The following is a 12,702-nucleotide window of genomic DNA, read 5'->3' on the forward strand; positions in this document are numbered from 1 at the left end:
TGTGATGTCTCCGATTGTCCTTTCACTAAAAGGCCGGGGAGCACCAGGGGAATCCCTTCACCACAACGTTTTACTTTTAATCCCTTCATCCGCTAATCTGTCCTACCAGTCAGTGGGCAACACCATGTCCCACTTCCTGCTTACTCACACTGCGCTGCTCTACAATTACAGTTAAACGGCTTAAGAGCAAGTTACATAACATCAGAGATGATTCTTTAAAAAAACACAGAGAGCAAACTGAACTGAACACAGAAATGTTTCTGTGAAGTGAAAATGTGTCGGTGAACTTTCTTTAACCTGTAGAGCAGGAAACACAGATTGAGCTTCTGTAGAGATAAGAAACACTTTACTGTCCCTGAGGGGAGTGTGCTTCAGGTCATACAGCTCAGAAGGATGCCATTCAGAGAAAAGTTTCCTATGTGTCCAAAAGAAACAAGCTGAAACTATGTGACTGATCAGAAAACTGCAGCATTAAAATAAAGATATCACAGACTGTAGGTGAAACTGTTTCTGGCATCTCCTCCATGTGTCTCCACCATGTACTGTTGTTATTCGGGTGGTGTTTTTCATAAAGCTGCTGCTGTCATCAGCTGTGTTCACACGTGCACAAAACTCCTGAAAACTTCAGAGATTTGCGCCCTGGCAACACTTTCACAAGAAGTTGAGTCTCACATGACAAGTGAGAATCCAGAGGAGCGACACGAAACAGGACGAATCGGAAGCATACGAGGTTAGAGAAGGGGAATCATTTAAAGGTGAGAACAGCAAAGATATCTTCATTCTCACTGAACATTCATATGAAGGAAATGCTGTTATCATAGCGTGGGTCTCTGCTGCTTCATCTGCCACCATGTAGTCCATGATGGCTTCTGCAGCGTGCTTTTGATGTCATGTCCTGCCCCCTAAAGCCGGATTTATACTTCTGTGTTGAATCGACGGCGTAGCCTATATTGGAGGTCAGCATAGCTCCCGTACCTACACAGAGGCCTACACACATAGCTGACGTGCACCTCCTCCAAAATCTAACTACTAGAAGAATCGGCGCGGACCGCAAGCCCTGTGATTGGTCCTCTCGGCGGCATTGTATTTACAGCATTTACAGCACTTCTGCGATCCCCGCTCATCGGCCGTGTATTTCCTCTCCTCCTCTCTATTCTTCATGTAATCAAGTCTGTATGATAAACAGCAACATGTATCAGCTGTAGATTAACATAACACGCTCTGAATCTCTGTGGAAAAGTAAACAGAGATTGTAGCGGGGCCGGAAGCAGGCGACCAGCTATCAGAGAGACCACACTGCCTTCAAGTGTTTTGGTGGAGTATTGCTGCACGACACGGACACATCAACGCACAAGTATGTGGTGCTCATGTCCGCGTCAGCCCTTGCTGCATCAGGGCAACGCAGAAGTATAAATGAGCCTTAAGACTCATCTCCATACATCACCCACCAACCTCCATGTTTGACAGAGAGGGCGTCACGCTGTGAGGGACAGGTGTGAACACCAACTTTGGAAAAAAGGAGGGGAAGATCTCTTGAAAATTTCTGACATTTCAGATGTGCATTAGTGAAAGAGGCTATTAAGCTTCAACTATGGGACTACGCACTTTTAAGCTGGATAATAATCTAAATTTAAAAGCTCTATTACAGAAACCTATTTCACACATTTAAAGGTGACATATTACGCTTTTTTTCATCAATATATATTGGTCTAAGAGGTCCCCAAAACATGTCTTTAAAGTTTATTGCTCAAAAAAACACTTTGAAATCAGATTTTGGTCTGCCTGAAAATCCCTCTTTTTCAGCCCTGCTCAGAAAGGTCTGTTTTCTCTCTGACCACGCCCCCTCAGGAAGTGGATGTGGCCTCGGCTCTCCAGCACGTTGATCTAATGTTTACATGTTGGCTGAATATACACGGCTGCTCACAGACCTGCGTTACTTCAACCCTCTGAATCTGATCCTGACGGAGAGGCGCCTGCAGCAGGACCTTTCTGAACCATTGGTCACAGATTTAGTGTTTCTTGTTGATTTATTTGTCAGTATGTCGACATGTGTCTTGGTACACAGCTACCAACATGTAGCTATGCGGCTATGCTAACTAGCGCTAGCACTTTTCCATGACAAATAATAATCATCCACTAGATCTTCAAATCTGCAGACGTGGGGAGTAAAACCGACCTTTGTGTTTATTAAGACAGCCTACAACTAGCATGCCTCCCTCCTGAGCTCCTTGTTAGCACACATGTGTGCAGGGAATGAAAAACGGAGGAGGGGTTGAGTTGTATTTTATACAGTCTATGGGCTGAACAAGCTCCGAGCTCTGACTTCCTGTTACAGACCGGATGGCGTTGTGACGTATGAAAAACACTGAAAACTGAAACGGCTGGTTTCAGCACACATTTACAGAAAGGTGCAGAAATCAGAACAGGGGCAGAATGGATTTTTTTCATTCTCGGGGGGTTTGTAGACAGGGACACATATTTCAGGTAGAGAACCATTAAAAGTCGATTTTGCATGATATGTCACATTTAAATGAATTTGAATCAAAGGAGTTATAAGTTAATGTGCCCACAAAACTTCACAGTAAGTCACAAAACCACATGCAATAAATATTAAACATAGGAGGGGCCCCTTTTCTTATTTTCTGCCACTAGCTTGATCGGCACTGATCACAACAAAGGGTCAAGAAGTAGATGCCAACTTCTCACAATGTTTGCCGTAACAGACCGGCAACTCTTTACTGCACAGCTCTCATCTATGCACAGATAAGTTCTGCAGAAATGTAACATAAATCCTGAAATATACCGACTCTAATCAAAGCATACAACTGTAACTTTATATTCCCTTCAATCATCAACAATTGTGCCCCAAAATGAACCTGTGTGATGATTTCCTCCATCTCTAAAATCATTCAGCAATACATCACACAACACATCCAGTAATAAACCCATTCAAATAACAGGGAGCATTTTGCTGGATGTCACTGCAGCACTTTATGTCCTCCAGCTCTGCTCGGCGTGTTCTGTGTCGGCTCTTATTGTACCCGAGGAGCCAGTTGTCATAACTTTCAGTCCTTCCAACTGCAATTACTGCATCTCCTGTGTTTTCACCTCCTGATCACGCCGCTTCTTAGAGGATAGATCTGAAGAGTGTGTTTGCTGCAACAACAGACAACTCAGACGTTACTGTGCCTCTGTAGAGTTAGAGGTTTGTTTGTGTGCAGGTGCCGATCAAGGCTGCATGATAATGAACTGTTATTTCATCATCATGAAATGCACGATTATCACACTGCAAAAAAGAAAAAAAACTCCATGTATCACAGTAAATAAGCATGCATTCAAACCAGCATGTGAGCATTTGATCAATCAGATGAACCCTGGATATCACATGGGCCATTAACTCATAGCACAGCAGCACCAGCTCGCAGCCGGCTCCCCTCGTTAATCTTGTCAAACGGGTGAAAGTGAGGTTTCTATCACACACGAGGAAAGAAGAGCGAGGAGAAACACTTCTGCTATTTTTAAAATAATCAAATTAGGAGGAACAACCTTGTTACAAACACAGGCTCAGAGAAAAAGTACACCGAGTCCTCGGTTCAACGTGTACCTGCAGGATCACTGTGAGCCAGCTATCAGGAGGAGCCAGGGAGCTCAGCCGGTGATTCATACAGAGGAAGATGGAGACGTAACGACGGTGTTGAAAGCAGTGATTTGCTGCTCTGAGGTGTGTTGAGTAACTGAATGACTAATTTTGGCTTCACCCTGTGAGTACCATCTTCAGCAGATCAGCAGGAGTCCTCTCTGTTCTCAGAGAGCGGGGCGATGACACGGTGATACCCAGCTGAGACTGAAACCAGCTCTCAGATACTCCTGGATCCAGTGTCCCTATTTCAATTACCTATAAAATAACATACGTTTGTTCATACTTATTAGTGTTGTAGTCAAGACCAAATTAACCTAGACCAAGACATGACCTAGACCAAGACAAGACCAAGACACTTAGGGATCGAGACCGAGTCAAGACCAAGACCAAGGCAGGGAAAGACCGAGACAAGACCAAGACCATATATATCAATGAAAAATCATTATGAGTTAACAAAATAAAAGACTTCTGTTTCTAAACAAGGTTTGGTTTTGTCTTTGTTGCCTTTCTTTTGACTCCTTAAGTTTCTTTTTTTCCTCTTATCACAGTAATGACAGGGACACAGAGTGTATCAGTGGTGGTCTTGACCGGTCATGATATAAAATACAGAGTCCACCCAGTCCCAGACCAAGACAGAGACAAGACAGAGTAAAAATGCTTTCGATTCCGAGGCGAGACCAAGACCTGAAATAAGCGGCCTGGAGACCAAGACCGGTCTTGAGTACTACAACACTAATACTTATGATACATTTCTATGTGTTTGGTTTCTTTAAAGGTATATTTTGGGGCTTTTTTTGCATGTATTGACAGGACAGCTGAAGAGAGACCGGAAATGTGGGGAGTGGAGAGTGGGGGAAGACCAGCGCCCCATTTCTCTGTGTTTTTGATATGCTTATTAAGTTTGAATACTTTGTTCTACTATGTTAGAAACTGATTTTAAAAGTAGGAAAACTAGCTGTAAACAAGTGTTGAATCTATTAATGTATTCTCTTAGTCATTATTTTAAGTATTTACACCATAAATATTAATTCCATCCTTTTAAAAACGACTTAAAACTCACATCAAGAAGCTTCTGGACAGAAATCAGTTCCAGTTGTGATTTCTTCACTATATTTTAGCCACGTTACATGAAAATAAAAAGTTGTTTCAGGTTAAAAAGTTTCTTTTTTTTATTTAATTTCCAATATTTTCAACATTTACTTATTCATAAAACCCCTCTTTTTCTCCCAAAGCAGTCTGTTCATCCTCCAGCGTGTCACAGTTCATCAGCGGGGCACAGAGAAAAAAACACTTTGGTGTTTATTTTGGAAAGCACATTTCTTTTCCCTCCTAAAAACAAGGATTCTTTGCAGAGAGATTACTTTTGATGAATTTGTGAAATTAGGGGTTCAAATTAGAAGAGAACTTGTGACCCCTGGATGAACCGGATACTCACACATCTATTTCTGAATTAAATTGTTAGAATGGCTTCACGGTTAAGAGAGCACAAGAGTATTTCTGCCCTGGGGCTTGCCTCTGAGGATCTGTCAGGTTTTCTCTGAGACTCCTGAGGGCTGAAAAAGAAGAAGAAGATCTTTTCCTGAAAGTAGTATTTCTCATTTGATTAACTGCTGACCAAGAGTGTAAAAACACTAAAGCTGAAGATCAATCACAGTAAGCAGATGTGTGTCTAACATGAGTCTGGTCCTGCTGGAGGTTTCTGCCTGTTAAAGGAAGTTTGTCCTTGCCACTGTAACTTGCTAAATGCTGCAAAGTGCTCTGCTCATGGTGGATTAAGATGAGGTCAGACTGAGTCCTGTCTGTAAGATGGGACTGGATCTTATCCTGTCTTGATGTTTGGTCTTTATTAATAACATAACAGAGTACGATGTAGACCTGCTCTGTCTGGAAAGCGTCCTGAGATTGCGTTTGTTGTGATCTGGCGTGATATAAATAAAGATTGATTGATTGAAAATTGATTGTAAATACGTTTTAAATGACTGTATTCTATCCCCAATAACTTTAGAGTGACTAAATGTAAAATAGGGTTGCAACAGTTCAAGAACACAGTCGACAAAAATCAACGACAGAGTGAGTCGGCGCCATTTTTTTAAAAGCTGATGAGTCATTGGTGACGTCATCACACGTTTTCATTCTGCGCACGCACAAAAGACCATTCTTATGTCGTTTACCTGTCCTATCTTTGTCACACAGCGACCGGGGAGCAGCAGGTAGGGCTGAGCGATAATTCAAAAATACCATCTGGTGTCTTCAACTTTCATTCAGGACCCAAAATCTGCCTTTAAATTCAAATGAAATCATGATTCCATATTTAAAAACACAAGCAAAATAAATAAGTAAGTGAGACATCGCCCCTCCTAACTATCTCTGCTGAGTGTCCATCATGTAAAATATCAACCTGGATAACTGCTCAACAAAACAAAACATCATGGGAGCAACTGAGGGAACATTTCTGAAGTCCGGGACTCAACCTGCAGAGAAGAGATCAGCCTGCAAGATCTGTAAAGCAGAACTTACTTTTCATGGGAGCACGTCAGTTTGAAGAGAGGATATGGTGACATTCAGCTTAACGGTCTAAAGTCAGAGCCTCACTGTGAGTTTGACTTTTTCAGTCCCTCACCTTTAAATCTTTAACCTTATAACTCTTCATCCTTTTCTATCCTCCTCATCTCTTTTCCTTCCTCCTGTCTTAACATGAAACACTGGAACAAACTCTTTCGTCTTATATTGATTCAGTTTTGATTTTAAAGGTGACATATCATGCAAAATCGACTTTTTAATGGTTCTCTACCTGAAATATGTGTCCCTGTCTACAAACCCCCCGAAAAAGAAAAGAATCCATTCTGCCCCTGTTCTGATTTCTCCACCTTTCTGTAAATGTGTGCTGAAACCAGCCGTTTCAGTTTTCAGTGTTTTTCATACGTCACAACAATATCCGGTCTGTAACAGGAAGTCAGAGCTTGGAGCTTGTTCAGCCCATAGACTGTATAAAATACAACTCAACCCCTCCTCTGTTTTTCATTCCCTGCACACATGTGTGCTAACAAGGAGCTTAGGAGGGAAGCATGCTAGTTGTAGGCTGTCTTAATAAACACAAAGGTCGGTTTTACTCCCCACGTCTGCAGATTTGAAGATCTAGTGGATGATTTTTATTAATCATGGATAAGTGCTAATGCTAGTTAGCATAGCCACATAGCTACATGTTCGTAGCTGTGTACCAAGACACACGTCGACATACTGACAAATAAAACAACAAGAAACACTAAATCTGTGACCAATGTTTCAGAAAGGTCCTGCTGCAGGCGCCTCTCCGTCAGGATCAGATTGTGGATCAGATTCAGAGGGTTGAAGTAACGCGGGTCTGTGAGCAGCCGTGTATATTCAGCCAACATGTAAACATTAGATCAACGTGCTGGAGAGCCAAGGCAACATCCACTTCCTGAGGGGGCGTGGTCAGAGAGCTGATTCTCATTTAAAGGCACAGACACAGAAAACAGCCTGTTCTGAGCAGGGCTGAAAAAGAGGGGTTTACAGGCAGACCAAAATCTGATTTTAAAGTGTTTTCTTGAGCAATAAACTTTAAAGACATGTTTTGGGGACCTCTTGGACCAATATATATTGATGAAAAAAGCGTAATGTCACCTTTAAGAGTGACGCTAGTGTCATTCAATTCATTACCCAATTAGTCAAATGATAGCGATGATTAGTCGAGTGTTATAGTCCTTAATTACAGCCTGAATGTAGAGTATCACAAAGTAGAGATGCTCTAAAATCCTCAATAATAATGATTCATGTTGATTATTAAAGAGACAAATATGACAGTTATAAATACAGAATGTATACCCTGAGATAATTCATAAAGCCTGTCCATGTGTCTAAATGACGTCCACGCCACGTGTCTGATGTCTGGTGTAATCCAAATCAAAGTGCTGTGCTCTGCTAACTGACAGACTTTTTTATGAGACAGAATATCTGCTCATCTCTGGCAGGGCTAGCTTTAAAATCACCAGAAACTCAAAGAGAGTGTCTGCGCTGCGCTTTTTAAAGAAGTTTTCTTCTGATGAAAGCAGACAGCCCTCTGGTATGAGCCCGAGTGCAGAGAGATGCCCTGAGGAGACTGCTCGGCTGTCAGGCTCCACTCCTTCAGCTCTCTCTGACTCCCTCTCACATTAAAGAGATATCTTTGTGTCAGAACATGCGTTCCCTTTATTTTCATGTTTTTTCGTCATACATAACGACTCTGACTCTGACTGCTGCCGTCTCTCTTTGACTGCATCTGTCAGATCCACTCTGTCACACGCTGTTGTTGTTTCAGGATCGTAGGGCAGCTGTGTTACTGAGTGTTACAGGAAATGCTCTTACTCTGGATAATCACCTTTTACCCAATTACAGATTCAATTATGCAATATTGAAACTCACTGTGGAAGCTTACTAAACTGCAGGAGCACGCCAAACACTTAGTCTTAACAATGGGATCAAATACAATTAAAGAGCAGTCCAGGTTTTTAAACATGGCCCTGTTTCCACATGGATTACTCACAGCAGCAGACACAGGCTGTCGCTGGCAGCAGCACACTTCAGACAAAAAGGGCTCTATTAAATCTCCTCCTGTGTAACCCCCAATTTACACAGGATGCGCCGCGGTGCGTTACGGCTGCGCAGCGTGTTTGCTACGTCTGACGGCTTGCGCCCTGCTCCACAGGACGTGTGTTTGGAGCGTGGCGGCAGCTTAGAGCAGCCAGGATCAGCTTGGTCCAGCATAGAGAGAACTAAATACAAACAACAGGTTACAGAGCCTTTCTGGGGTTGAATTTCTACTCATTTGGATAGCATCCCATTACTTCTGTGCTTTAATCATCACTGAGTATGTTGCATAACTATAAAGTTTTGAATTTGCAGATTTAGATGAGTTTAATATGAATAATTCAGCTCTACGTTGTTGTCCTGTTACCTTCTGACAGTTATCATCTTAAAGTCCTGTTGTAGTCGACCTGGATCACTGATATGTGGCTGTTTGTAGCTTACATTTATTATCTGTTAGGTGACCTTGAGTGACTTGAAAGGCGCCCCAAATAAAATGTATTATTATTCCATCCATAATCGATGAGTATTTCTGATCTAAATGATCTTTAAACGGTCAGGAGTCTGTATATGGTGTTTTATTTTGAAATTGGCGGATGTTGCATGTGATCCTCGTGCCTGACCTCCTGTGCTGGGCACAGGCTCCGTCGAAAATAGACTTGAAGCGTATCTCTGGCGGTGTGGGGGCACGCTCCTGAGACGGAGCTGAGACGGGCCATGGCGTGCCCTGTGGACACAGTAGCATTGACTAGAATGGGAACGTATTGGCGTGGCGCAGTCGTAACGTGACGCTGTGCATCCCGTGTAAATTGGGGGTGAAAGTATTCTGTTTCTGACATGCTCAGATGGTTTTTTACAAATTGGGTGTAAACATCCCGCCCTGATCAGATCATCTGTGAGCAGCTTTTGTCCGTGGAGTCTGGTCCCTCTATTAAAAAATACACATAACATGGATGTCTCTGATTCTTTGTTTTTAAAGCATCATCTCTAACACAAAGGTTCATGTCTGTAGGGAAACTTTCAGTCATGTTTCATGCACTATGAATGACAGTCTCGACATTGGACTTCCACCAGATCCGTGTCCGCTCTGTCTCTGTGCTCTCTCGTCCGTCAACATTCACCGGTTGTGTTTTCGGAACGCAGCATGGAGCAGGACCACCGGACAGCTGGAGTCATGTGACTGAGGTTTTCCCACTGTAATCACTGAATCAAGGATTCTCCTCCTCCTCTCCTCATCCATGTTGTCTTTCTGGTCCTCTGAAAACCTCTGACCTGTTGACTCCAGGCCTGGCTCCGCTCATCATGACTTTGGTTTGTTGTTGTAGTTAAGTGAAATACGATCTGGTGATAACACAGAGTCTTTTATTCTGAAAATTAACCGGATGTTTTCATTTTGTTTTGGTGCCTGACTTCCTGTCCCGCTCCATCTGCTCTGTTGAGATTGATACGTCGTGCTCCGGCATCCGGCAAAAATAGAAGTCTTGCTTATCTGATCTGGAGGGCTCCGACCTGCTGGATCAGAGACGCAGCCAGAACGCAACGGAGCGGATCCAGTGGAAGTTAACACATTGACTAGAATAGAAACCTATCAGATCCGGTGCCGTGACTGGACACAGATCTGGTGGTATTTGGCAGTAAGCCTTTCAAACATGTAACAATCAGGCCCAGGTTTTTAAATGCCAGAACGCTTCTTCAGTTTCTCCCATTCAAAAACGTTTTGTTTGAGCTCCAGGAGTAAAAATAAACAACTGACTGATCCGACTGAGAACCCAGACTACTACAGCAGACAGCTGCTGCCAAGACATCAGATCGGAAATGACAGCCAGCAAGCACTCACTACCACAACCGCTAATAGCCGGTTGTGTCTGGTGAGTTGGACACTAAGAAAGCTGACATCCATCACGCAGAGGCTGATCTAAAACTCTCCCTGAATCCTCAAAGAGTGAAAGTGTTGGCAGACTGAAATAGAAACAAAAAGAAAGACACAGAGTTTTCTGAAACACGTCTCTGAACGCTGACAGAAGCTGATAGTTGGCTTTGTAGGAATTGGGAAACACTGTTCACTGGGTTGTTTCCTTCACCTCAGTGAACAGTAACAAACTAGGTCAGGGTTAAGCCAGGATTAGACTCCTGTGTCGGGTCCACGCTGTAGGTCCTGTACCTACCAAGAAGCTTAGGAAGGTAGCCTGACGTGCATCTCCTTAAAAACATAGCTACGTATTGAACAGACTGCATCCTTTACTTTCATTCTAACAAGCTATATTTGAGTGTTAACCCATATTAAGTCATTAATAATTCCCATACTATGCTATGGCACCAACATCCAGGATGCACACACAGAGAAGTTTTGTTCCCAAGACTTTAGAGGACGTTTATTTCCACTAAACACCCGGCGATCAAACATAGCTGCAGAGAGAGAAGCCTCACAGCATCGACCCGCGTCCATTAAAAGTATAAATCTGCAGGTAACACATTTTCCTTTTGTTTTCTAGGCTCAGAAAACAAATCAGGAACCCCTCCGGGACTCTCAGAGCGGATAACGAGAGAGGTCTGCAGGTCTTCTTACCCCTAATACCGCCATGCGTCGACTGTGGATGGTGCAGCAGCCACGTCTCTTCCTGCGGTTGTGCGGCCGACAGTGTTAGCTCCTCATCATGGAGAGCCTCTCATTGGAGCCTGAAACGGAGAGAAGAAGAGAGCTTTATGAGAGAGACGCTCAAAAGACAAATTACATAAAGAAGACCAAGAACCAGCTCAGCTTTAAAGGAACAGTTCTACATTTGGGAATCAGCTCATTTGCTTCCTTGAAATGAGTCAGATACACCTGGAGGAGCACAAGTTATCAACCAATCAACTTATCTGATGTCCCGTGAGCAACAGTGGCGAGGATACTTGAAACCCTGAGCCCAAAACAGGCTTTGTCATGTTTCAACCTTGTTTTTCTTCTTAAAAGTGCCTTTCTAGTCTTCTGATCACTCACTTCACACCACATTCATCCATTCACACTGATGTTAGAGGCTGCTATGTAAAGTTACTAATCCCATTCATATGTATTAACACACAGCTGGCTTTGACACCTGGAGCAATCAGGGGTTGAGTGTCTTCCCCAAGGACACTTCTGCATGAGGCTGCTGGAGCTGGGATCAAACCACCAACCTTCCAGTTAAAAGACGACCAACTCGTCGTACACAGGGTTTCAAAAACACAAAAAGGTATGAAGTAGACACACACACACACACACACACACACACACACACACACACACACACACACACACACACACACACACACACACACACACACACACACACACACACACACACACACACACACACACACACACAGTAGGGATGGGCAATGATTTTGGAATATTGAAATTTTCGTTGGCTTTGTAAAAATTTAAGAGTTACTTTTAATATTTTCTCATTTTTAAGGTACAAATTTTCACCGTTATTACTGGTGCCTGGTTGTAATACAGTATTCCCACCAGACGGTGGCTACAGAGCGTTTAAACTGCATAAGAAGAAGAATGCTAACCGCATTAAATAGCAAAAGAAGAAGAAAACTGTTGTGTATTATGGCCAACCGGGGCTTCCATACATCATTGACACCGCATGGGATTGTGGGGCGTGCCTTCTGTTGACGTTAGATACCCTGCCAATGTGACATGCTCCTGTGTAGTTCGGCTAATAAACGATGCTAACATAAAGTCGATGTACGAACCTTAATTGTTACATAAGTAACCTAACGGTTAAGGACATAACAAAAACAGTTATGACCAAGCAGCAACCTCCGGTCCAAAAATATGAGTCCAATGCGGAAATGTTAAAAGCTGCAGTTCATCGAGGATCCGCTTGAGGCTGGCTCCGGAAGTCACATACACATGAATGGAAAAATTTCGATCTTTACAGCAGAAATAAACATGTTTACAGCCTGGTACAAAAGAAGAGTGTAGTCTGGATAGCTCATTTCTCGATCGGCTCTCACTGTGAGGGGGGTGAATTTGTTTCTAACGTGTAGAGATTACCAGTCTTCCAATGAGAGGCACAGCTGCCTGCAGGAACACTGGAGCTGTTGGCGAGGAGGCTCAAAGCCCGCCTCTTTACGTCACACTGGCTCGACAGAAGCAATATGGCTGCCGCCGCCGATTGGCCTCAAAACAGAGCTTCAGAAACAGATGAATGACGTCACTGATACTTCGTCCATATTTTATACAGTCTATGGAATTAAGTGGGAATTGAGGATAATTTAATGGAAAGGTATCATGTCCAAGCATAAATATTTGTTTTGTTAAAAGCAGACATCCATCCAAAATAACCCAATTAAAACAGATGTATTTGTAAGTAGAACTTTATCAAGTGTCAAATATTTTATTGAACATTCAATTCTTTCATTGAAGAGCAAAAACATGAATGTTGAGTTAAATATTACTCATACCCCCCAGACTCAACCCATTCAAAAATTAACAAAAGTGTAATCCC

General features: G+C 42.9%; 2 protein-coding genes across 2 annotated transcripts in view; both read right to left on the minus strand.

The window, feature by feature from the left end:
- LOC117817031 (leptin receptor overlapping transcript-like 1) overlaps positions 1–12,702 on the minus strand; it is a 762,389-nt gene that overhangs the window by 531,800 nt on the left and 217,887 nt on the right. The window lies entirely within an intron of this gene.
- LOC117817028 (polycomb group RING finger protein 3) overlaps positions 1–12,702 on the minus strand; it is a 108,155-nt gene that overhangs the window by 46,111 nt on the left and 49,342 nt on the right. Inside the window, exon 2 of the mRNA XM_034689469.1 lies at positions 10,788–10,897. Within this exon, the coding sequence (XP_034545360.1) occupies positions 10,788–10,802 (15 nt within the window). The 5' untranslated portion in view covers positions 10,803–10,897. The remainder of the gene's footprint in view (positions 1–10,787; positions 10,898–12,702) is intronic.

The sequence above is a fragment of the Notolabrus celidotus genome, chromosome 8 (assembly GCF_009762535.1).
Source record: "Notolabrus celidotus isolate fNotCel1 chromosome 8, fNotCel1.pri, whole genome shotgun sequence".
Classification (NCBI taxonomy): domain Eukaryota; kingdom Metazoa; phylum Chordata; class Actinopteri; order Labriformes; family Labridae; genus Notolabrus; species Notolabrus celidotus.